A 27,386-nucleotide genomic window follows, 5' to 3' on the forward strand; every position below is an offset into this window, starting at 1 on the left:
GACATTATAACTACAGTAAATAGGTACTCACAAAAATACAAATGCAATTAAGGCTCCAATCCAAAAAAAGTTGTTTTTTTTTAAAAAAAAAACCCTTAAACCCCCCCCTTCTAAATAAAAACAAAAATACCCCTCCTAAAAAAAAATTGCAAATGCAGTATCCCCCTCTTTTAACTGGGTACAGTTAACACCAACAGCGGCTGATGACTTCGGTACAACTGGGTCATCATCCTCTCCCCAACCAAACATCACAATAATGAAATCAGTTCATTCAAGATTCGAATGTAGCAGGAAAATCCTTCAGTTGTTCCGTTTCCACCTTTATACTCCCCTGTCCATTACCAATTTTTAAGCTCACCGAAGGCTTTGAAGAAAAATCTTGGGTCAACTTGGAATCTGGCAAAGAATTAGCAAAGGTTAATGCATCTTGTGCCCTTTAAAAAAATTGTGATTGATATTGTCCATAGAACACCTTCAAAATTGCTGGGTATCTAAAAACAGATCTATATCCTTTTTTCCACAACACCATTTTAGCTGGATTAAATTCCTTTTATCTCTGAATAACTTCAGGGCTTAGATCAGGATAAAAAATACTTTATTAACCTGTATCATCATTGGGCCTTGATTCATACGAGCTTGTTGGATTGCAGCACGTAAAATCACTTCCCAATCCTGATACCTAAGACACCCAAGTAATATCGCTCGTGGTGGTTGACCTGGGAAAGGCTTCTTTCTTAAAGCACGATGAACCTTATCTAATTCCAGACCTTCTGGAAAATATTCAGATCCCAAAACATCTGGTATCCAATCCTTAAAAAAATCTTGAAGGATTTGCACCCTCAATACCCTCAGGTAAACCCACTATTTTAACACTATTCCGACGACTTTGGTTTTCCAATGCATCCATTTCCTGCAAAATGTTTTTTTCTCAATTTTCCATCCAGTAATCAATTTTTCAATCTGATCAACTCTATATTCAACATTCTTCACTCTGTTTTGAACCACAGTTGACAGGCATTTATAAATATCCAACTTAATATAAACAATTTCACCAGACATATCTGACATTCTATCTTTGACATCAGCAAACTGTTGAGACATATATTCCATCATTTTTTCATTTTGCTTTGTTAATTCTTCAAACATAGTTACCATATCGTGCCAGTCGCCCGAGAATGGGCCTCTTGGGGAGTTGTGTCCAAATGCACCAGCTGGCTCTGCAACGCACTTTCATGCACAAGGCCGTCTCCCCAGCCCTCCGCGCTCATCCATGCAATGGGCTGTGCCCGACATAGAGTTCCCGCGGACATCCTGGATCGACGCCAGGGATGCAGCGCCAGTGCAATCTTACATCGCTGCATACACAGAGGGCGCCGACGCTTCATCTGACCTTGCCGAGGATGAATGCTGCAGTTTCAGATCCATCAAAAATTGCTCCTGAGGCCTCAGTTGTTCTGTAGGCCTAAATTCTTCCATTTTTTTTTCCCCAGTGGTTTGAAATGTAGTTTTTTTTTTAAATTGTTGTATTTTCCCTTTTTTGTTTCTTTCATTCTCAGAAGTTAAAAAAAAACTTATTTAAAATGTTCAGTTTTTAATCAGTCCTATAAATTTGGGTTTTAAACAGTCCAGTCAGGGAGAGGTGATTTCCCATGTCTCATCCTACGCCATCTTGCCATGCCCCCCTCACATTATGTTACAAAATTTAAATTATCCACCATATAATGTATCTAAAATACACAACCGTCGCACCCCCCCAACCCCCCCAGGTACGTCCCAGCTCCACAGTAATCTCCAAAAGTAAATAACATCTCTAAATAGAAAGAAAGAAAATCCTAAAAATAGAAGAAAAAAATACTACCTCCCTCTACTATACAGGAAGTGGCACTCGCCTTTGGAAGGAGAAGACAAAAAGTCTGCGCCCCCCCCCCCTCCTGTACAGAATATAAAAAAACTTTATTTATCAGTCCATCAAGTATGATGAGCTTCTTCAAGATCTTTATTCATTTGGTCATCATCAATCTCGATCTCAATCAATTCTTGATGTTCTAACATCGGAGATCCATTTCATGGTTTATCTTGATTCATTTTAAGTTGCTGAGAAGAATAACTTTGGTTGCCATATTGTTTATTGTTAGGCAACACATTAGCAAACATCAATGCTTCATCTTCATCAGTAAAAAAGTGACTGAAACTCTCCATAAAAAACTAAGTACAACTGGATATTGAAAAGTAAATTTATATTGTTTCTTCCACAAAACTGATATTGCTGGATTAAATTATTTCCTTCTCTTAACAAGAGTTTGACTCAAGTCTGCATAAAAATATTCTGTTATTCCCAATCATCAATGAAGCTTGTTGTTTTCTCGCATTTTGGACTGCCAATCTTAATATCATTTTCTTTACCTTGATAAAGCAAACATCTAATTCAGATAGAGAGTGGCGTCTGTCCTGGAAATGGTTTCTTTCTAATAGTTCAATCCAATTCCAAACCATTAGGAAAATTTTCAGTATCTAAAACTTCAGGTATCCATTTTTGAAAAAAATGTACTGGATTAGTAACTTCGAAATTTTCAGGCAATCCAACAATTTTAACATCATTCCTACGATTTTGAATCTCCAATACATCAATTTTCTGTAAAAGATCTTTCCTTTGAACTTGCCAAGCTGTAAAGAATCTTCCATTTTGTTGACTGTATCTTTACATTGTTCCACATCAAAACAACAGTCTTGAAAGTCTTCTTCAATTTTTTGAATTTTAATTTTATCCACAGCTTTAGCATATTTTGCTAGATCAGTCATAGTCATTTCATCTTTAATAGATTCAAATTGTGAATTAAATTGAACCTTAACAGATGTAAACTCCTGTTTCATTTGATTAGATATTGATTGAATTTGTTGAGAAATCAAACTAAATTGACTTGAAGGATCAAAAGAATCTGGAACAATCTGAGAGGTTTCAATTTTACCTTGAATAGTCTGTTGAAGTTGGGGCCTATATTCATATTGTACCAGTTCCTCTCCCTCTAATTCTTGTGAAGGCTCTTCTTCTGTTTTTAATTCTTCCTCTGTAGATGTAGCGACAGGCTTTACTTGCCTACGGGCCTTTTGTTTTGCCCTGGTCTGACCAACAATGCTAGTCAACAAGGACTCCACAGGCTCCATAGTTTGATATATCACAACCGTTTAAGTAGTTGCGTGCATGCGCAGTTATTCTTGTGATGTCATTTCGGGAATTCTCGTCCTCACTCCAGCGCCATCTTCACCAACTCCCTGATATCTGATGAGTCATCCGCTGTGGGAGAGGAATCAAGTCGGCAGGCTCAGTCATGAAGGTAGGCCTCGTTTCTTCAATCATACCAACCTCTTTAGTAATCGTTTTTTTTTTCCACAACTTGAGCTTTAGATTTCTTCATAGCCATTGTTAGTAAGGTTTAAGAGAAGTTTTAACTGCAGTAATTAAAAAAAAATTCTATTTGGGTCTTAATTAATTCTGCCAGGAGTTTTTCCACATCTCCAACCTAGGCCATTACACCCCACCCCACCCCCAAGATTTTAGTCTTGATTAAGCAAAGGAAGGAGTTTGATGTAAAAAAAACAATTGTGCTCCAAAAACTTGCAACATTCGATGACGTACCCCATGACTCTGAGGGTCGAAGTAGCAGAATATAATTGGCGATTTTTCAAGCCTAAGAACAAGATGGAAGACTTCCAGTATAGCTTATAAAAAAGTTAAGGCTGCCAAAGATGAAACTGTCAAGAATGTTTAAATTGGGATTAAGTAAATGTCTTAACTTGTCTTACAGAGAGCTCAGTAAAGAGTGAAAATTTGGGAAAAGTATTAGCAGGGTGGATACTCCAGTCTAAGGGGAAAGAATGCCACCCAGAGAGGCATATCTATTAAAAAAAATGGTGCTGAAGGGAGGGGTTCTTCTTCCTTGAAGGATTCCGCTGGCTTTTTTCACGGGCTTTCGTGTTTATGTCATGATCAGGGTAGGGACATTGTATGTGTTTTTTTAAAGGGGAAGATCACTATTTTATTTAAACAATCGAAAAGGTTTTATTGTTCAACAATATTTGTTTAAAATCAATGTGGATAGAACATTAAAATTTATTAGTCTTTATGTTTATGAGATAAACAGACCAGTGAAAAGAAAGCCAGTCGTGACACACCTAAAAAATTAAAGGCAGATATAATTTTTACACAAGAAACACTTCTTACCAAATCAGAACATGATAAATTAAAAAGAGGAAGGGTGGGACAAGCAATATCGTCTTCATTTGGCTCAAAAGCAAGAAGAGTAGCGATTTTAATGAATAAAAATATATCAATAATAATAGAAGAAATATTGACTGACCAAGCTGGAAGATTTGTAATGGCACACAGTAAAATTTATGCAGAATCATGGACATTTATGAATATCTTTGCACCAAAATATAATGAAGCCTTTATGAAGGATATCTTTTTAAAAGCACCAGAGGGAAGACTGGTCAGAGAGATTTCAATTCCTGCCTTGATCCAATATTGGATAAATCAACCAGAATAGTAATAAGGCAAAAGCATCACTATCAATTACAAAGGATTTGAATTTCATTGATATATTGGAGGCAGTTTAACCCCATAGAAAGAGACTATTCATTCTACTCAAGGGTACATGGCTCATGTACAAGGATTGATTAATTTTTAATGTCTGCACAGTTAAAAAGTAGAGTGGTAAAAACAGAATATTTGGCAAGACTTTTAGCAGATCATTCGCCATTAACTTTATTGCAATAATAGAAAAACAAAGTGTGTATGATGGCATCTCAATGCCACACTGTTGAAAAGGAAGATATTTTATGAGTTTATTAAGACACAGATAGAATTATCTTGTGAAACTAATCTTTCTTCTATTGATAATAACTTTTTAATATGGGATATGCTTAAAGCTTATCTAAGAGAACAAATTTACAAAAATTCTTAAGAAAGAATATGCCTCAGAGTTGGAAGGTTTAGAGAAAGAAGTGACAAAATTGGTACAAGAACATCAGAGAACAAGGTTACAAGAAAAATATAGATGATTAGAGAATAAAAAACAGAAATATAACATCACAAACAAAAATATTACAAATTAGGAGAACAGGCCCATTAAGTTTTTATCTTGGCAGGTAAAGGCAGAGAAGTCATCTAGAATGATAAATGCAATAAAAACAGAGGCTGATATTAATGAAAAAGAAATAAATAATAATTTTCATATTATATGAAACTATAAAAATCAGAATTATTAGGAGATGAAAATGAGATGGACAAATTTTTAACAAATGTTGAACTTCCAAAATTATAGATAGAGAACAAGTTGACTGAGATGCCACTTACACAAAAGAAAGCTTTGGGTACTTTACAAGCCAACAAATCTCTGGAGGAGGATGGGTTTCTTCCCAAGTTCTACATACAATTTAAATATTTATTGATACCTCTTATGATGTATGCATTGGACTGGACAGTGGAAGCCCAGACCCTCCTGGAATGTTTCTCAACCACCATAATTACAGTGCTACTGAAGAAAAGTAGAGAAGCATTAAAAACTTCATCATATGGTCCTATATCACCTCTAAATGCTGATTATAAAATATTAGCAAAGGCACTAAATAGTGGATTGGGACAAAATATACCAAAATTAATACATACAGTCCAGGTGGGATTTGTTAAAGGAAGATATTCTTCAAATAGTCAAGGTAGACTATTTAATAATACATATGGCAAAATCAAAGTTGAATCCAAGTATAACTATCTCCCAAGATGCAGAAATAGAATTTGAGTGATTAGATTAAGCTTTCCTGTTTAAAACATTGGAAAAATTTAATATAAGCAGAAAATTTATAAACTGAAAAATAACTATCATAAACCACAAGAAAAATGATAATTAATAATCCCGTGTTAGCTGTTTTTCCCTTGAGCAGATCGAGTAGACAGGGGTGTCCTCTATCCCCAGTGCTTTTTATCCTAGCTATCGAGCCTCTGGCAGAGATGATAAGGAGAGATCCAGATATCAAAAGGGCTTCAAAGTTGGACAGGAAGAACATAAAATTTGCTGATGATGTGCTATTATATTTGTCTGACCCAGCTGAATCCCAGATAAAATTACAAATAATATGAGAAAAATATGCAAGAGTATCAGGTTATAAAATAAATATGGACAAGAGTAAGATAATGCCATTGAGGAATTTTGATTATGAAATATATCAAAAAGGTAGAAGATTTAAATGGGAAACAAAGGGAATAAATAATTAGGAATGATGACAGATAATAATTTACAGAACTTGTATAAATTTAATTACACTCCTCTTTTGCTTAAATGGAAAGATCTGCTGATTACTTTAGTGGCACTAGTAAATTGTTTTAAAATGCCTTCATTTTGTAATCATGTCATGATTACAGTATCTTTTTCAATCATTGCCCATTGCACTACCTAAAAAATTGTTTATTACATAATTACATAAGGCCATTTCTATGGAATAACAAAGTGCCAAGAATTTCATTGGAAAAACTAACATGGGACTTAAATAATAATACTTAAAATCCAGAAACCTATCAACACAAGCAAGATTTTCATCATTCGTCTTGGATCCCCTCTTGGATCCAAATGGGATTGAATTCAATAAAAGAGGAGATAGCAAAGGGCATTATTTACAAGTGGAATGTTGCTAATAACAAAAAAGACAGATAACCCTATATTAATACATATGATTAAAATATGGCAAGAAATAAATGAGTATTGTTTTGTTAAAAAAAGCAGGGATATCATTAAGAACAACATTACGTAAAACTCCGTTGCTGCCTTTGAATCTGGGCAACAAAATATTGAATTCATGGTATGATAAAGGAATAACATGTATTGACTGTTGTGTGGAGGGCCAGATTTGGCCCAACTTGAAATTAATGAAATGGAACCGCAGCATGCACACTACACGAAGTGTGGAGTAAGAACACACACAGTCGAGTCGAACACTGATTTATTGCTCTGCCAGCTCTGTTTATATTTCACTCCCCGCCTCTGACGACATGAGTGCCGTCATCACAGCGCCAGTCTCCGACTGACCAGCGTTCCTGCCATTAGCTGGTGTTTCCTGCCGTGTGGGAGGTCATGTGGGACGACAGCCGTTGGTCCCTGCAAGGCCCTCACGATCGCCGCATTAATTGGCCATTTTGAGACCCGGGTCGCAACTCGGTTTGTAACCCACTGCATGACCCCCCCCCCCCCAAAAGAACCGGGGATCAGAGTGTCCATTACTGCTTTAAGCGGCCTACCTCGTCGTCATGGGGGCTGACCCTCAACCGGCTGGCTAATATCTACATAGGCCAATTTCAGGTGGTCAAGGGTGAAGGTCTCCTCTTTGCTGGCAATGTCCAATATACACATCGATATATTATGCCTGACAACCCTGTACAGCCTCTCATATAGCTGTGGGAGGGGTGCCTGGGGTCCTCCCTGTCTCACAAAGACATTCTCAGGTGTGCAAGTCTTTGGGGATGAAAGATTTGGGCTGGCCATGTAGTGAGGGCTGTGGAGGGGCAAGGGTACTCAGTCTTTCCATCAACTGCTTCAGTGTCACCATGGGGGATTCCGGATCATTGATGACGGCCAACAACTCCCCCAGGATTACCAAGGGTGCACCATAGACCATTTCTGCTGTGGAGGCATTAAAACCCTCTTTCTGCGCAGTGCGTATCCCCAGAAGGACCCAAGACAGTTTATCCACCCAGTTGGGCTCCTTGAGTTTGCCATCAAGGCAGCTTTTAAGTGTCTGTGGAACCGCTCCACCAACCCGTTGGCATGCGGGTGATATGTCGTGGTATGGAGTTGGGTACCCAAAAGTTTAGCCAGCACCGCCCAGAGCCCCACGGGAAACTGTGCTCCCCTGTCGGAGGTGAGATGTTCTGGGGCTCCGAACCTGGACACCCAGATGTTCATTAGTGCCCTGGTGCAGGTCTCTGTGGCCATGTCAGCCATCAGGTATACCTCCAGCCACCTTGTGGGGCTGTCAACCATGATGAAGAGATATCTCGCCCCATGAGAAACCGGCAGCGGCCCCATGATGTCAACGTGGATGTGGCTGAACCTACACCACACTGGCTCAAAGGTCTGGGGAAATACTTTAGGGTGAGTTTGCACCTTGGACACCTGACAGACCATGCAGGTCTTGGCCACTGGCTGATCTGCTTGTGGAGCTCATGCAAGATGAACCTGTTGGCCACCATCTTCACCGTGGTTCTGATGGCTAGATGTGTGAAGTTGTACACTGCGTCGAAGACCTGCCTTCGCCATGCTGCCAGCACGAAGGGGCGGGTTTGCCAGTGGGGACGTCGCAGAAGTGTCTGGTTGTTGGGGAGATGACATCCTCCAGCCGCAGCCCAGGAAGTACCATCCTGTATGACAAGATCTCAGGATCATCATGTTGTTGTCCCCTAGCTAGGGCTGAATAGTGTAGGCCCTGAAATGGGGTGTGGATGGTCTCAATGGCAGGATGGGAGAGTGCATCCGCCACCATGTGGCTCTTGCTGGCGATGTGCTGGATATCAGTGGGGAATTCAGACAGGTCAGACACTTTGTGGTCTCTGAAGACCTTGAATTGTCTGCCTTCCAGAAAGTATCTGAAGTGCCTGACCACCAGATACAGCGCCAATAATTCCCAGTCAAAAGTGGTGTATTTAACTTCAGGTGGCTGGAGGTGCCTGCTTATAAAAGGCCATGGGCTGCCATTGCCCATCGATCAGCTGTTCGAGGACCCCTCCGACTGCTGTGCTGGAGTGAACCAGAAGGGTGGCATTGGCCAGAGCATCCTTCGCCTTCTGAAATGCCTCCAAGGCCTCTCCGTCCCAGGCAATATCTTTATTTTTCTCCACCATGAGCGCGAAAAGGGGTTGCATGATTCAAGCTGCAGCCGGTATGAATCGATGGTAGAAGTTAATCATACCAGTAAACTTCCACAGCCCCTTCTCTGGCAGTGATTTCGCCCTATACCTATTGATCCGATGCCCCAGGAAGTCAATGTCCTGCCCGAACTGACACTTGGTGAAGTTGATAGTCAGTCCGAACCCTAGCTGGCGGGTGAATAGTTGTCTAAGGTGGGTCGTCTACTCTGAATGGTTGCGGCTGGCAATAAGGATATCATCCAGGTAGATGAACATGAATGGGAGGTCCCGGCCCACTGCATCTATCAACCGCTGAGAATTCTTAAGGCCAAAGGGCATCCTCAGGAAGCCGAACTGGTCAAAGGGGGTGATTATGGCGGTTTTGGCCATGTCCTTGGGGATGTACTGGGATTTGATATCCCCTGATTTTAAAAATTTTTTTTTTTTTTTTTTTTAAATCGACCTTTGAAAACACCCGTCCCCATTGTAAGTTGGCTGTAAAGTCTTGGATGTGGGGCACGGAGTATCTGTCTCTTGTTGCCTTTAGGACCATGTACAGGGGAAGGTCCATGAGCTGTCCGACCGTCGCACTACCCCAAACTCCCCCATTTTCTTAAATTCCTCTTTGGCGAGGGCAAGTTTTTGGGTGGGGGGAGGGAAGATGGCATGCCCTGCCTTGGAGCAGGGACCCTCAGCGAAAACGTAGTGCCTTACCCTGTGCTTTGGTCCTGCAGAAGAGAATTGTAGCACCACGATTGCAGGGAACTCAGCCAGTCTGCGTGTAGGCATCATTGGACAATGTGATGGAGTCAAGGTGGGGGGCTGGTAGTTTGGCTTCCCTCTGGGGTATTTTGAAAACTTCTGGCATGAACCAAACACCGCCCATTCAAGTCTACCACAAGGCAGTGGGTATGCAGCAAATCGGTTCCTAGGAACGGTTGCACCACTGCCATGACACGTGGAGGAGGCTGTCACGTTGGCCAACTGCTGCAACTATTAACAACAGCTGGCCATGGTGTCTCACGGAAACACGCAGGGTGGGTGGCATCAACGGACCCTCACACCCCATCGCTGATGGTAATAATATGGCTGGGTGGAGGGGTCCACTTGCCTCTCCGTTTGCTGTGGCCTTGTTGCCGGCTGGGGTCAGGGCTTGGCAATCTGTTCCACCGAGTTGTCATTTTCTTGCTTTGCTCTCCAGAGCACATCCGCCTGGGCTGCGACTTTCCTCGGGTCGCTGAAGTCCTTGTCAGCAAGCAAGAGTTGGATATCCTCAGGAAGCTTCTCCAGGAAGTCTGCTCAAAGAGCAGGAAAGGCTTGTGTCCCTCGGCGAGTGGAAGCATCTCGCTCATGAGGGCGGATGGGGTCATGTCCCCAAACCATCCAAGCCTGAAAGTGTGGGTTAGTAGCTCTGAGGGCACTGAATATGCCTTACTCCAGAGGCAGTCATAGGAAATCGATGACCCTCGATGTCAAGTCCTGGTTGAGCAAGCTCACTACATAGTAGTAGTGGGTGTCGTCAGTGTTGATCTGTCAAAGGTGGAACTGAGCCTCAGCCTGTTCGAACCACACATGTGACTGTGATGCCCAGAGCATTAGCAGCTTGAGCGACACTGAGTAGAGAGCTGCTTGGTCCGTCATCTTCGAGTCCAACCGCTGGTTGGACCTATCAGGGTCTGCAATGTAGCGGATGCTATATGAAGTGTGAAGTAAGAACCACACACACAGTTGAATCGAGTTAGAAGACTGATTTATTGCTCTGCCAACTCTTACTTATATTCACACCTATGCGGGAGGTCACACAGGATGACGGCCGTTGGTCTCTGCAGGGCCCTCGTGATCACTGCATTCGCCAGCCATTTTGTGAGCCAAGTCGCGACTCGGTTCACGGGCTGCTACAGAACAAACGATTTAGCTGGGGAATACACCTCAATTTATAACTAAGATGCACTATGCTCTCCAGAATTAAAGTGCAAAACCAGGTTTACAGTGATAAAGAGATAGAGATGGGAGTCGGATCTAGGTGTTGCAATAATAGAAAGATGTCGGTCTGAATAGATTAGTGCAATATAATCACTTACACCAAATATATCTCACACCACAGAAGTTGCATAAATCAAAATCTGAAAAATAGGAGATGTGTTTTAGGTGTGAGACAGAAATAGGAACATTTTTACATGCTACGTGGTCATGTGTGAAGCTGAGACCTTTCTGGCAGGATATTATTGAAATATTAAGATAACAGGGGTGACCTTCACGGGTGACCCAGAGCTTTATCTTTTGGACAACTTTATTGAAATAAGGAATAAACTAACTAAATTCCAAATTTCATTGGTCAAAATAGCCTTAGCAGTGGTTAAGAAATGTATTGCAATTATTTGGAAATCCAACTACCCTGTACATATAGCACAATGAATAGTTGTATACAATTTAAAGAACAAATATGACATATTTATCAAGATATGGCAGCCATATTTGGATCATATAGGGGCCCAATTATAAGTATAGATATAATAATAAAAGGAACAATAATAAATGCTACTATAGTATAAATGCAAGTGACTTCCCCATTGAGAATTTTTTTTATGGTCAACATAAACACGAGTCCTGACGATGTGTGGTTTTATCTTGTGAAAGGTGGAGGGAGTACAAGGGTTGTTTTGTTTGTTTTTTGTAAGAAAAAGTATGTGCATACATATGCATACACACACTTTGATATTGAAGAGTTTAATGTGTATATTTTTGGAAAAAACATTCAAAAGGTTTCAGCATCTGCCATTTTTACTTTTCATAGCAACTGCAACATTATAATTCTGCAATAGGTCATATGTTTTGTTAAATTAGAGAAAGAAGTGCTATAGGAACTTACCAAGATAGACAGAATCGTGGGTAAATATGGCCAGTCAACATTCTGTTCTGAACACTATCACTACTGGTGGGAATCAGGTGATATTATGTATATGGGGGCGGGGGGAAGAGGGAAGTTGGTGGGGGAAGGACACAAAGGGATTGACAGATGTTAGAGGTGAAAAGAGAGGTAGAGGGAGAAACCTCTATGAAAGACAGGGGGGTGAAAGTTGGAGAAGGTTGAGGAGGTAGGGAACACAGCAGGTAATGAGATGGAAATAGTGCATATGGATGGCAATGGAAGTTACCCAATATTAGAAAAATTAATGCTCATTCCATTAGGTCCAAGGCAGTCCATGAGGAATATGATCAGCCTGACAATGAATAAGGCCAAAATCAGACATGGAATGGTTGGAGGAGTTAAAATGATCAGCAATAGGAGGTTCCAAATTTAGACTCTCACACTGAGCACAGGTGTTCAATGAAGCAGTCCCTAATCTGTGTTTTGGTAGAGGAGACCACACCGAATGCAGTATATACGTTGGTCAATGTGCACGTGAAGCTCTGCCTCACCCTGGATGGAAGGGAGGAGTGAGGGGGGGGGGGGTGGGGGGGGTAAGATGTAGGGACAGGTTTTGCATTTTCTGCAGATACAGTGTGAAGTGGCTAAAGGGGTGGCAAAGTGGGTGGGATGTTAATGGACGTGGGAGTCTCAGAGACTGATCCATGAGAAAAGTGGATAAGGGTGGAGAGGGGAAAATGTGGTTGGTCATGGGATATCTACCAGCCACATCAAACGAAGACATTTCTCTCCATGGATGCTGTCTGACCTGCACAGTTCCTCCAATAATTCTTTGCTCATGATTCCAGCATCTTTAGCTTTTGTGTTTCTCAATCTGTTTTGTTATTTGACCATTGTCTAGGATGCCAAAGAGAATTTCCTACTCGTCAAATGGGATCTTAAACATCTACCAAAGTAAACAATGAAACAAACTTAATTAATGTTTCATCTGAAAAAAAAACGTGTTTTCAAAAGTGCAACATTCACTAGGTACTGCATAGGAGTGCAAGTCTAGCTTTTGTTTTTCAAAAACCAGCCTGATCCACTCAACCAAAAAGACAAAGGTGAAAGACAAAATATATTAGGGAACGGGCCTTAAAAGTTACTTTGCAGGAAAAAAAAGTCAGGAAAGATGAGCTACAATTAAGTTAAATATAAATGAAATAATATAGCAAAAAAAAGGATAAAGAGGCAATTTTTTTCAAGAATGCAGCTTGTTCTGCCTGCTTTGAATTTCATTGCGAGGATTAACAAACTCGCACCCCTCATCCACAATTCAAACTCCAGTTCTAGCTGGCACATGGGTAATCTTCACCTCTGCATTACCAATGACGGTCCCTTGACTACCTGAACTTCAAGCTCTAGAATTCCTCCTTAAATCAATCTACCCCTCCAAACGCAAAAACCCCCACATTTTTAGCTACCTGTCCCACCAGTTCTTTGGGAAGCTTCATGGTCTGAAGCAACTGAAGCATTAAAGATATTTTATTGATTAAGTCAAGCTTATTGTCATCTGATTGTACAAATACAAACCAACAAAACTGCATTCTCTGGTCCTCAGTGCAAAACATGAAGACACACAACCAGACATACAAACAATATATGTGCAGGGCAAGAATTCATATACACAAACAAATAAATAAATATTGTTTCATGAATATGAGAGTCTCAAATGGTTAATGTGAGCAGTTCCTCTGGTCTTTCAGCATTCTCACTACCATGGGAAGAAACTGTTCCTCAGCCTGGTGATGCTGGCACTGATACTCCTGTATCTCTTTCCAGACAGGAGCAGTTGAAAGATGTTGTGTGCAGGGTGGAAAGGGGTCCTTGATGATCTTGCACGCCCTCTTCAGACAATGACCCAGTAGGTTATGTTGATGAGGGAGTGTGAAGACTCCAGTGACCCTCTCTGCCACTCTTATGCTCCTGTGGATTGACCTTTGATCCATTTCTCTGCAGCAACCATACCACACTGTGATGCAGTTGCCCAGGACACTCTTAATAGAGCTCAAATAGAAAATTGACATAATGGTGGCCAGTAGCCTTCCCCACTTCAGTCTTCTCAGGAAGTACAGTTGCTGCTGTGCCTTTCTGACAAGTGAGGAAATGCTGAGTGTCCACGATTGGTCACTAGTTATGTGAATTCCAAGGAACTTGGTGCTCTCCACACTCTCAACTACAGAGTTGTTGATGTGCAGAGAAAAATGGTGGTTCCTGCTCTTCCTGAAGTCCACGAGCATCTCCTTCATCTTGTCCATGTTCAGTCTCAGTTTGTTACTCTTGCACCATTGCAGAAGATTTTTCACCTCTTCTCTGTAGTGTGGCTTATCATTGTTGCTGATGAGGCCAACTACAGTGGTGTCATCTGCAAACTTGATGACACTTTTGGAGCTGGATCTGGCAATGCAATCGTGAGCCAGTACAGTGAACAAGAATGGGCTGAGCACACAGCCTAAGGTGCTCTAGTGCTCAACATTCTGCTACAAACCCAGACAACTGTGGTCTTTCCATTAGGAATTCTAGAATCCAGTTTCAGAGAGGAGTGTTGAGTTCTAACGAGGAGAGCTTCTCCCCCACCTCTGGGGAATAATCATATCAAACACCAAGCTGAAGTCAATGAACAGCAGACTGGCATACAAGTTGTTGTTCTCCAGGTGGGTCAAGAGGAGTGAAGGGACAAAGCTATAGCATTGTTTGTGGAATGGTTTCTTCTATAGACAAATCAAAATGGATCCAGCATATCTGGGAGGTTTGCTTTGATGCATTCCAACACCAGATGCTCAAAGCATTTCATAATAGTGGAGGTCAGTGCCACAGAGAGGTAGTCATTGAGACCTGTTATTGTTACCCTCTTAGGTACGAGGATGATGGCAGCAGTTTTCAATCTTGCAGGAATGATGGAGTGCTGCAATGAGGTGTTGACAATGTCCATAAAGATCTCTGTCAATTGGTTTGCGCGGTCCTTCAGTACCCGGCCAGGTATGTTGTCTGGTACTGCTGCTTTGTGTGGGTTTACTTTGGATTTTCAGTCTGTCTGGAAGGTCAGAAGGTTGATTTGTGATCTGTATAGTCTTGATCCCTTGCCACATGCACCTCATGTCACGGGTGTCACACAGTTGTCTATGGATCTTCTGCGCGCACCCTTTGCCTTCTGAATTTCACAGGAGTATTCAGCCCTGGCTGATCTTAATGCCATCCTATCCCCTGCACTGAAAGCAGTATCTCGAGCTCTGAGAAGGGCACAGACCTCTGCATTCAACCATGGTCTCTGGTTAGCCCTGATTGTGAAGCATTTGATTTCCTCAATTATATCCTAGAACAGGTGACATCCTCAATGCACTTGCTGATGTAGCCAGTTACTGAACTAGTGTTCTCCTCTATGTTTACATGACCATTGTCGGTGGCCACCTCCCTGAAACAGCTCCAATCTATGGCCTCAAATCAGTCTTGCAGCGCTGCGGTGATCCCACACACCACCTTAATTTCCCTGCAAATTGACCTAGTTTACTTTGCCAGCGGTCTATACACAGGCATTAGCAGGACAGATATTTAATCTGAGTAACCAAGGTAGGAGCGAGATGCAGTCTTGTATCCACCACAAGTCCCAAACTACAAAGCCTTTGACAAAGCAGTTTGATACTGCTCTGGCATCAAATTCCAATGCTATACTTGGTCCTGACCCTCATCCTTTCTGACAGACTTGCACTGCCACTTCACTGTAGGGATATGGGAACCTTCACAAGACAATTTACCATAGCAGGTCCCCACAACTTGGAAAGCACAATCTGACAAGACGATGGAAACAGATTCAATAGCAGCTTTCAAAGGTAAACTTTGTATATTATTAGATAACATTCTGAAAGAGACTGCAGAAGGGTCTTGGAGATCACCTTAGATTAGAAGCTTGTGACAGAATATAGATATGTTTTTGGGAGATAAATTGGGGCAGGGTTTTTAGTGTAGGCCACATACAAACACTTTAAAACAGATCTTATTTTAAATACTGGACCTTTGCTAATGCTAGACATATCAGCCCCAGAACCTTTGCAGAAGCTTTGGAGAGTGCCCAAGAGACTTAACTAATGGATTGTTGTTTACAAAGAGGCAACAGATGCAAGAGTTTGTCGGAGCCGCAGATTGTCTGGAGGGAAACTTGCTGTTCTAAGAAGGTCATGTAGTTTTGCAAGCAGAGAGAATCAACTGTGTGAGTGAGAGAGAGAGAGATATCAGTTCTACAGTCAGTAGCAGCAACTGGTACTGGAACAGAACTAGCTGGCAAGCTTGTGGAAAACCCCATTTGGAAGATGGATTGTGAGTGCTTAGTTCAGCCTGGTCAAAACCAAGAGGTTCATGCAAGAGGAGAGGAGTGGCTGTCTAATGTTTCACCTGGAATAAGAGAAACAAAAAGGCACTCTGTGATAACCTGAAAGAAAGAGGTTATCATCTGGAGAACCCTGAGGGGGCAAGTTTCTTCGGCAAGACACTGAAGTGGCTGATTAAAAAAGGAATCAGTTGTGGGTATCAGCGTACAATGAATCGCTCTCTGAAAAGCGACAAGAACCTTCTTGAGTGGTAGCCATTTACCTTTCAAGCACTAAAGCCTGGTGAACTTTACAAATGTTAAATTCTGTGCACAGTACCTGTGTAAGAATTGCCTGCAACCAGTGAACTTGGAGGAATGAGAAGTGAGATTGGACTGTGAATCAAAGAACTTTTCTGAACTTACACACACATTACATACACGTGCGCTTAGAATTAGAAGGGGGTTAAATTAGGTGAGTTAAGTCAATAGCAATAAGTTAAAGTGTGATTCTGTTTTCATGTTTAAAGATAATTAAAAGAAACTTTTGTTTAAGTAACCACTTGTCTTGGTGAATATCTATTGCTGTTGGGTTTTGGGGTCCTCTGGACTCGTAACCAGCTCAACTCTAAGCCATTTAAATATTTTGGCTCCAAAAACAAGTCAGTGATTAGATATCCTGCAGTAAGGGAGTCAAATGATACCAAAGTTTGCCTGCATCCCAATAACATAAATGTGATGGAATAATCTTCACTTGTGTGAATGAGTACAATTCCAACATTCAAGGTCAAAATAACTTGGAACAATGGATTGTTAATCCATCGACCACCTTTACCATTCACTCCCTGTGTCACCAGCGAACAATGATTGCAGTGTTACCAACAGAATGCATTGTATATACTTGCCTATTTCACCACAATACCACCTTTCCAAGAATTACACCAGCTTCAAGATGAATGGAAGGAGGACCAAGCAGGCTTCCCTCCAAACATTGAAAATATATTGCTGGGTCAAAATCCAGTCCATAAGAACATACCAAATAGGAGCAGGAGTCAGCCATCTGGCCTGCTCCACCATTCAATAAGATCATGGGTGATCTGGCCATGGCCATGTCTGCCTTTCTCCTCACCCTTAATTTTCCCTACAATGTAAAGATCTGTGTTCTGAATACATTTTATGAGGCAACCTCGACTGCTTCCTTGGGCAGAGAATTCTACAGACTTACTATTCTCTGAGAAAAGTAGCTCCTTTTCAACTCTGTCCTAAATTTATTTCTCTGAATCTTGAGGCCATGTTCGCTGGCTCTGGTCTTATCTACTAGCGCAAACAACATTCCTTTCTCTATCCTATCTATCCCTTTCATAATTTTATATAAGATCCACTCTCATTCTTCTAAATTCCAATGAGCATAGTCCCAAGGGACTTGATCTCTTCTCACAGACTAACTTCCTCATCTCCAGAATGAAACTCGTGAACCTTTTCAGTACAGCTTATTTTCCTCAAGTAAGACCACCAGATATGCACAGTACTGCAGGTGTGGCCTCAACAATCTACCACAAATCTGATTTATGCTTTATACCAAAATCAATGAGGCCATGGAGTTCACACAGCATTTTCTGATGAAAAATAACAATGACCACATCTGAGAATTAAGTATCCCTTTGTTCAAAGGTTTTTTTTTAAATCAGAAAAACCTCTTTTCCAGTTTTCCTTACATCAATTCCCTGTGGATATTCCACAGATTAGGCAGTATTAGTGGAGAGAACCAACAGCTCAATTGGGTTTTGATGAAGTCCAACATGGTGAAATATTAACTGATTTTCTCTCTGCAGATAATACCAGACTAAGCATCTCCATCAAATTCTTTTATTTCAAATTTCTGGCAGATTTTTATTTGGTGTTTGAAATTATATACAGAATCACCATTATCTGGCACCTACAGGGATCACTTGATAGCAGAGATGTGAATTTTCCAGTTGACTTCAGACCCACTCTTCCAATGCCTAACTGAAACACCTGCATTAAGAATACACAGTTTAAAAGACAAAAGATTTGAAAAAAAATCAGTAGTTTTAATTATGTAAAGATCACTTTAATCATGTAATTTCTGTATATTACAAAATTTAAATTCAAACCCTAGTTGCTAGCGCAGTTTCAGTGTTGCACTAGCTGCTATGCTAAGCATGCCACCATCAAAATTAACTCCCACTAATTTTAAACAAGTATTTTTCACATACTATATATGCCAGCGTAGAGGATGATCCTCAAAACTTAAAATGTTGCCTCAAAATCAGGGTTGCCTTATATGCTAGGTCTAAAATCCAAACCTTGACAGTGAAGTCTCAATACCGCAGCCATCTTCCCCCTCCCCCTCCTTATCCTATCCCCATCCCGCTGCCTTCGACTCAAATGTCCTGGTTAGCCACTAGGCACTCTCTACCACATTCCTCACGCTGACAATCCAACCCACCTCCATGAAAGTGTTCCAGTCAGGCCCTCGATGAACCTTCCTAGCACCGACAACCTGACCCACCTCCACGCAAGTATCCCAGTCAGGCCCATGGTGCACCTTCCTCGCGCTGTCAACCCGACCAACCTCCATGCAAGTATTCCAGTCAGGCCCTCGATGAACCTTCCTCACACTGACTACCCAACTCATTTCCACACAAATGGCGATCCGCGCATGTCCAATGAAGTTTCAGCACTCCCCTGCAGGGTCCATCCATTATCCACTTATTTATTTGAAATTTATTTATTTCCTCAATTTTTTTTTTACTGGTTGTTTGAGTTTTCGGTTGATTCAATTCAGGATATTGCTGTATCTGTTTTGTGATGTACTACAGCCTTCCAAATAAACGTTATTTTAATTATTCATCCCATTCTCCAGTTATGAATTGTTGAACTGCAGGAAAGAGACCACTCTCCTAGACTTAAACAATAGTCAAATTAAACAAAATTTATCAATGCATCCAACATATTGTGGATTTACAATATCCTCCCCATTAATTAATACTCAAATAATAGGATACAATGATGCCATAAAGACCACCCTCTTAACTAAAGAAGAAAATCAAATCATCAATTTATTGTCCAAATTCATATTAACACCTTTTCAAAAAGTCACCCTTGGTTCCAGGATTCACCCTGGAACCACACACCTTGCCTTCTGAAATTCCAGACATTACTTTGACTGCAAAACTAGTTATCTGCTCTAACACTCCAATCTGATATATTAAAAAATACTGTTGTGCTTTTAGTTCAAGTAGACAAAGAATATTTCACATTCCATGTTGAAGACAGTCAGAGCATTTACAAGTTACATGAATATATTACATGCAATTAATTGGCTGTGCTAGCTCCCCCTCAAAGATGCCCATTAATTCCCCTTTGATTTTTTTTCAGCCACTATTCTACCAGTAAGTTTTTAGGATGTGGGAGAAAACCACAGCACCCTGTGAAAGTGTGCAAACACTGACCAATCAGCAGCAAAAGGTCAGATAATAAACAGGTCACTGGAGGCCTGAAGCAGAAGCACAAACTGGTGCACCAATGTGCCATAAATAGGGCCATATCGATGGGTCATCTACCAATATCAATGGTCTTACAGAATTCTCCCTATCAATTTTCTCCACAAATTGAACATCAATAATGTCACAACTGGACTTCATAAGTACTGCATTAATACAATTATTAATTACACATGTAAGAGCATCATCAACTTTGTTGGCTTACAAATTTCAGTGATAAAGCCACAACATGTTTTGATGCAGTTTGATGAAACTTTAATTGGAATGAACTTCATAATTTCACAAACATCCCAAAGAATGTTAAACCCAAGGTACTTTCGTAGTACAATAAGTGGTGTAGCACAACATACTCAGAAACCAATCATCATACCACAAGTAACTCAATAACAAAATGAATAGCTATGTAATTTATTCTTCCAAGGAAACACACTTGACATTTCCAAAGCATCACAAAATATTTCACATACACCTTCCTCCAATAAAACCAATAGTGATGTTGCAAAAGTGTGAGAAACAGCCAACTAAACCACTCAACTTGGTCTTAGGGTAGGAAATGGACCTTTTATGATGTTTGTGTGCAAGGTTCATCTGGTAACCCCATGAGTGCTTGCTCGCTTTCAAAAGAATGACATTACACTCTCAATACACTTGCTGCTTCTTCCCCAGCTGTCCAATTCCATTTGCACTGCAATCAATTCAGAACTGGAAGTCCAGTTCTCAGTCCAATCCCTTCCCACCAAAATTCAGGATACATCACACCCTCTATTATGAAATTTCCAGTCCCCTGCACTGAACCATCTCATTTTCATCATGGACATCCTGCCCTATACACCTCCATCTGCCTTAAGACAGACTCAAGACTCTTTGCTTCTTCCTTAGTAACAGACCTAACTAATCACCCTCCTCCATCTGGCAAAAATTGTACTCGTCCTCAATAACTTCTCCTTTGGCTTATCACATTTTCTCCAAGTCAAAGGCAGATCCATGGGTCTGCCCATGGATCCCAGATATGTCAAGCAATCCATGCTCAAGCCCTCAGAGGTAACTCTTCCTCCATTACATCTTTCTACATTGGGGCTGCCTCTTGCACCCAGGATGAGGTCATCAACTTTATCCACTCTGCTGCCAACTTTCAATCTGACCTCAAATTCACTTGGTCCATCTCTGTCAGCACTCTCCCCTTCTTCAATCTTTCTCCATGTCAGAAGACAAACTGTCTACAGACATATTCTATAACCCCACTAACACCCAGTTACCTCAATTATGCATCTTCCCACACTATCTCCTGTAAAGGTTCTATTCCTTTCTTTCAATTCTTCCTTCACCACATCTGCTCCCAGGAACAGGACTTCTGAAATGACATCCTACCTCAGAAAATATGGCTTCCCCTTTCCTCCCATTAACTCCACCCTTGCCCACATCTCCTCCATTTTGTGCACATCTGCCCTGCCCCTCCCCCCCCACCAAAGATTCAACAAGGACAGGGTTCCCCTTGTCCTCTCCTACCATCCTACCAGCATTCAGATCCAACACATTATTGTCCGCAATTTCCACCTCTAGATACATCTTCCCGCTTTCTTAGAGATCGCTTCCTCTGCATTTCCATCATTCACTCATCCTTTCCCACTAATTACCCCCTTGGTACCTAGCCCTATAACTGCAACTTGCACTATTTGGGGCCCCAAAAACGTCTTCCAAGTGAAGCAACATTTCACTTCTGAATCTGTCAGGGTCATTTACTACAGTGTTCCTGATGCAGGCATGCAGCCTAGATGTAGACTGAGAGATTAATTCATTGAGCAGCTTTGCTCTGTCCACCACAACAGAAAAGACCTCCCAGTGGCCAACCAATTTAATTCCACACACTTCTAGTACACTGATTATGTCTCCTCACAGCCTTATCAAGACCACCTACAAATTGGAGGAACACCACCTTGTATTTCATCTTTAGTCTCCAATCAGAAAGAATCAATAGCAACCATCAATTTCCGTTAACCCCCCCCCCCCCCCCGGTCTCTCTTTCCCTATCCATTTGCCTCCCTTTATCCCACTCACAACCCCTTTCCTTTCCTTCTCCAGTTAGAGCCACCCTTCTTAGCTCTTGCCCTCTCCCCAATCGCATTAGCTTTTTCTCTTCTACCCTTCCCCTCGCCTCCACCCGGGCTCCTGCCCTTATCTCTTTATTCTGACAGCTACCTGATTTTTATTTCAAAATCCAGACATAGAGCTCAGGCAAAAACGTTAGCTGTCTTTTACTTCCTTTGTATGCTCTGTGACCTGCTGAGTTTCTCCAGCACTTTTGCATATTGCAAGCTTTCACCAGTTTGCTACCGTGTAAAAGTTTGTGACTCCCAAATGTTCCTTCATGTGTTATACTTTTTTCTTCATCCTCCTGAACTCGAATGACCCACAGTATCAACTATCGCCCATGGCCTTGCAGCCAGAGCCAGCTCCCCTGCCTCAGCTCTGTACACCCGAGCCGGTTTCCAAAGCAGCTTCCAGCAGGGCCGACCGGGGCTCCGCAGCCAGACCAGGCCTTGCCGTGAACGCGCACTCACTCCGCCACTCACGAACCACTCACCTTCCCAGGTCACGTCGAACATATCTGCTACCGACGCCATATTGCTCCCGGGATCAGGTGATCCAGCGCCGCGCGCATTACAATCCTCCTCCCCTTTCGCCTTCCTCGTCCAATAGAAACCGTCAGGTTCCGTGGACGGGCAAATCAAGTAGGAGGCGGCGCCTCACGTGTACGGTGAGGGGAAGTGGCTCGCAATTGATTGACGGATTTAATCACCAAGGCAACGGTACTGTCATCCAGGCGCAGCCTCCGCAAAGCATCCGTCTCCGCACTGTCGGCTCAACATCCGTCCACTCTCCCTCCAGTTGTCCACAGCTTCTGTCCATTACACAGTCCCATTCAACACCTGTCCCCGTCCTTAGCTGTCAACCCCATCTGTCTTCTCCACACCTGTCATATCTGTCCACATCTGTCCAGCCATAGCTGTCACTCTCCTCATCCATGTACATCTACCGCTCTGCAAATGTCCATCCCTCCCCACCTTATTTGTCCATTCTGCACCTGTCACTCTCCACATCTGTCTACCATATTTGCCAGTACACTACCTACACCTGTCCACATCTGTTTATTCCATGGCTGCCCATATTTGTCTACTCCATATCTATTCACCCCCCCCCCCACATATGACCACTCTACACCTGTCCATCCACATCTGTCCACTCTCCATACCCATACTCCACATCTTACCACACCTTACATTTTCATTTCCTGTCCACTCTCCATATCTACCCACATATCTATTTGCACACCTGTCCATTCTCCATATTTGTTCACAATCCACATGTTTCTAAAAGTCTACTCTCCACACCAGCAAATTCACTACATATCCATAGTAGTCTCCTCTCCACCTGTCCACTCTGTAACTGTCTGCGCTCCACACCTGTCCACTCTGCACCTGTCTGCATTCCACACCTGTCCACTCTGCACCTGTCTGCACTCCACACCTGTCCACTCTGCTCCTGACCCAACACACCTATTCTCCACACCTGTCCACTCTGCACTTGTCTGCACTCCACACCTGTCCACACTCCACACCTGTACACTCTGCACTTGTCCGCACTCCACACATGACCACTCCATATCTGTCCACACTTCACACCTGTCCGCTCTCCATCTGTCTGCACTCCACACCTATCCACTCTACACCTGCCCGCACACCACATCTGTCTATTCCACACCTGTTCACTCTCTGCACCTGTCCATTTCCACAATTTCTACACTGCACTTTCAAGTTCAAAGTTTAAGGTTGGTATCACATGTATCAAAAATGCAGTGTTACAGTTTGGCATGCGAGTGAACCAGCAAATATCCCATACAGAGTACACCAAGTAAGATCTAGTACAAAAGAGTTACAGAGAGCTATCAGTTAGTACAGAGCAAAGGCAACAGAATCTTATCTTTTTTATGTTCTTTCAGGAGTCTGATAACAGCAGGAAAAAGCCTTCTTTGAATCTGATGGTGCATGATCTCATACACGTGAATCATCTTCCTGACAGGAGGGGGTTGAAGAGAGAGTGGCCAGAGCAGTTTGGCTGATTTTCTACTGTGGAAGGGGAGGGAAGGGAGGTATGGGGATGGGGTGGACTGAGCCACATTCAACCCCTTCTGCAGTTCCTTGCAGTCTTGCATGGAGCAATTCCCAAACCAACACAGGTGCATCCTGATAGGATGCTTTCAATTGTGCATTTTTAAGTTTATTTAATTTTATAATTTAGAGATACAGCGTGGTAACAGGTCCTTCCAGCCCACAAGCCTATGTCACCAAGTGACCAATTAACCTACAAACTTTGTTCATCATGCAAAGGTAGGAGAAAACCAGAGAACCCGACGAAGTCACGGGAAGTTCATACAAACTTACAGAAAGCAGCAGATTTGAACCTGGGTCGCAAGCGCTGTAATAGCATTGCACGAACTGCTACACTAAATGTGCCACCACTTAGAAATTGTTGCTAAGTGTGACAGAGTATATAGAGGTGTTTAGGAGATAAATTAGGAAAGGTTTGTTAAAGCAGGTCACACACAAACACTTTAAAACAGAATTTTTGCAGGAGTGCTCAGACTCATGATGGACTGATATTTGAAAAAGGCAACAAATGTAATAACATGCAGTGGCAGCTTTGTCTGGAAAACAGAACTTACTGTCTGGAAGGTCATGTGATCTTTGCAAGCAGAGCGCAGGAGGGGGTGAGAGAGAGAGAGAGAGAGACACAGACATCGGTTTCATAGGGACAAGTTGGCAAGCATTGGAAGATGGCCTGGACAAAAGAGAAGACTGGCTGTCCAGTGTTTCCCTTGGAATAAGTGAAACAGAAAGGAACTCTGTGGTGACATGAAAGAAAGAGGATATAATCTGGAGAACCCTGAAGGGGCAAGTTTCATCAGCAGGACAGGGAGTAGCTGATTAAAAAGGAATCCATTGTGGATGTCCTGGAACAAGAGAAACTCTCTCTCTGAAAACCAACAAGAAACTTTCTGAGTGGTAACCATTTACCTGTTAGGCACCAAAGACTGGTGAACTTTATTAATGTTAACTTCTGTGCACAGTACAAGAATTGTCTGTAACCAGTGAGATTGGAATGTGAATCAAAGAACTTTGCTGAACTTACACACACGCGCGCTTAGCATTAGAAGGGGATTAAGTGAGTCAATAGAAACAAGTTAAAGTTTGATTCTATTTTCATGTTCAAAGATAATTAAAAACAACCTTTGTTTAAGTAACTCTTTGTCATGGTGAATATCTATTGCTGCTGGGTTTTGGGATCCTCTGGACTCATACCAAACATACCAAATGTCCTCAGGCTTCAGAGGAAATAAAAGTCCTGGTGCATTTTCTTTTCCATTGCATCAATGTGGATGGACCAGGACTGCTTGGAATGTATAGATGTCTGCTATCTCCACCTCAGTACCATTGATATGTCTGGCGGTGTGAACTCCACCCATTCTCCAGAAGTCTAAGACCAGTTCACTATAACATCCCCACTCCTTTTTACCTATCCACCCTTCATTCCCCTCACCACACTATGTGTCGCTATTCCCTGCACCTATCTTCAACCTTCTCATTGTACCTTATCATCTCCTTTTTAAAAAAATTTATACGTTTAAAATTTAAATTTGGGCATACAGCATGATAACAGGCCATTTCAGCCTATGAGTCCGTGCTGCCCAATTTACACCTAATTAAACTACACTCTTGGTATGTTTTGAATGGTAGGAGGAAACTGGAGCCCCCAAGGAAAACCATATAACCATACAACATATAACAATTACAGCATGGAAATAGGCCATTTTGGCCCTTCTAGTCCGCACTGATCCAAGTACCCTCCTCTAATCCCACTTACCAGCATTCTGCCCATATCCATCCATCCCCCTCCCATCCACATACTTATCCAACTCTTTCTTAAATGACAAAATTGACCCGCCTCCACCACCTTTCCCGGAAGCCCATTCCACACAGTAACCATTCTCTGAGTAAAGAATTTCCCTCTCATGTTACTCCTAAACATTTGCCCATCAACTCTCAACCCATGACCTCTTGTATCCATCTCTTCTACTCTCAATGGGAAAAGCCTTTCCACATCAACTCTATCTATCCTTCTCATTACCTAAAACACCTCTATCAAATCCCCTCTCAGCCTTCTACATTTCAAGGAATAAAGATTTAATTTGCTCAATCTCTCCTTGTATTCCAGATGCTGAAACCCAGGCAACATTTTTGTAAATCTTCTCTGCACTCTCTCTATCTTGTTAATATCCTTCCTATAAATTGGGGACCAGATCTGCACACAGTACTCTAAATTTGACCTCACCAATGGCTTGTACATTTTCATCATTACTTCCCAACTCCTATATTCTATGCACTGATTTATATAGGCAAGCGTACTAAAGGCCTCCTTCACCACCCTATCCACATGCACTCCTACCTTTAGGGAACAATGCACCATTATTCCTAGATCTTTCTGCTCCACTGCATTCTTCAATGCACTCACATTTACCACATATGTCTTGCTTTGATTATTCTTTCCAAAATGAAACACCTCAAACTCCATCTGCCATCTTTCTCCCCACTCCTCTAAGCAGTTTAGATCCCTCTGCAATCTTTGAAAGCCCTCTTCATCATCCACATTTCCCCCTATTTTAGTATCATCTGCATATTTACTAATCCAATTTACTGCCCCGTCCTCCAGATCATTAATATATATGACAAACAGCAAAGGTCACAATACCGAACCCTGAGGTACACCGCTTGTCACCGGCCTCCATTCTGATAAACAATTATCTACTACTACTACTACTCTCTGCACCTTCCTTCCAGCCACTGTTGAATCCATGAAGACTCAGGGAGAATTACATACTCCTTACAGACAGAGTGGGATTCGCACCCTGGTCCCGATCAGTGGCACTGTAAAGGCGTTGTGCTAACTGTTACACCAACCACGACCTTTTTGTCACTACACTTGTCATGTCAACTTACCCCACTTCTCCTGCCTACCATTCTTACCTCTTCACCTGCCCATATCTGCCTTCCTCACCTGCTAACCTCCTCCATATTCACCTGCCCATCTCCTGCTCTCTGACCTGCCCACCCTCTCTGTCCTCATCTGCCCACACTTCTGCCCTCACCAACCCACATCTAACCCTCACCTGCTTACCATCTCACTCTCCTCAACTGCTCACCATCCTGCCCTTACCAGACTACCCTCTGCTCTCCTCACCTGCCCACTCTCTTCATCCTCCTCATTAGCCAACTCTCTCTACCTTCCTCAGCTGCCCACCCTACTGCCCACCCCTCTACACCTCACCTGTTACTCTCTCAGCACCCTTTACCTGCCCATCTTCCTGCCCTGCACACCTGCCCATCCACCTGCTCTCCCTCTCTGCTTTCCTCACCTGCCCATTCTCTCCACATCCACACCTGTCTACCCTCCTGCCCTCCTCAACTGCCCACCCTCCCCACTCTCCTCACCTTCGCACTCTTTCCACTGTCCTCACCTGCCCACCCTCTTACCCTCCATCTGCTCACCCTCTCCACACTTCACCTGCCCACCCTCCTACCCTCCTCACCTTCCCATCCCTCTACCCTCATCTGCATCTGTCCAACCTCCTCACCCTGCTTCACTATCCTCCTGACCCTCATCCCATATGGCATTCTCTTCACCTTTGGCATATCTGCCTAATTGTGT

General features: G+C 42.4%; 1 protein-coding gene and 1 long non-coding RNA gene across 4 annotated transcripts in view; one reads left to right on the top strand and one right to left on the bottom strand.

Annotated features, from left to right (window-relative positions):
• The window catches only part of LOC138755281 (uncharacterized), a 49,408-nt gene extending 29,606 nt beyond the window's left edge, over positions 1–19,802 (top strand). Inside the window, exons 2-3 of the long non-coding RNA XR_011352162.1 lie at positions 3,252–3,332; positions 19,501–19,802. This is a non-coding gene — a long non-coding RNA (uncharacterized lncRNA). The remainder of the gene's footprint in view (positions 1–3,251; positions 3,333–19,500) is intronic.
• The window catches only part of emc2 (ER membrane protein complex subunit 2), a 164,845-nt gene extending 142,465 nt beyond the window's left edge, over positions 1–22,380 (bottom strand). Inside the window, exon 1 of one of the 3 annotated variants that reach the window (XM_069920986.1) lies at positions 22,207–22,380. In XM_069920986.1, coding sequence (XP_069777087.1) covers positions 22,207–22,246 — 40 coding nt within the window. In that variant the 5' untranslated portion in view covers positions 22,247–22,380. The remainder of the gene's footprint in view (positions 1–22,206) is intronic. The other 2 variants (XM_069920987.1, XM_069920984.1) reach the window with 2 other exon arrangements.
• Positions 22,381–27,386: the final 5,006 nt, after the last annotated feature.

Source organism: Narcine bancroftii, chromosome 2, assembly GCF_036971445.1.
Source record: "Narcine bancroftii isolate sNarBan1 chromosome 2, sNarBan1.hap1, whole genome shotgun sequence".
Classification (NCBI taxonomy): Eukaryota; Metazoa; Chordata; class Chondrichthyes; order Torpediniformes; family Narcinidae; genus Narcine; species Narcine bancroftii.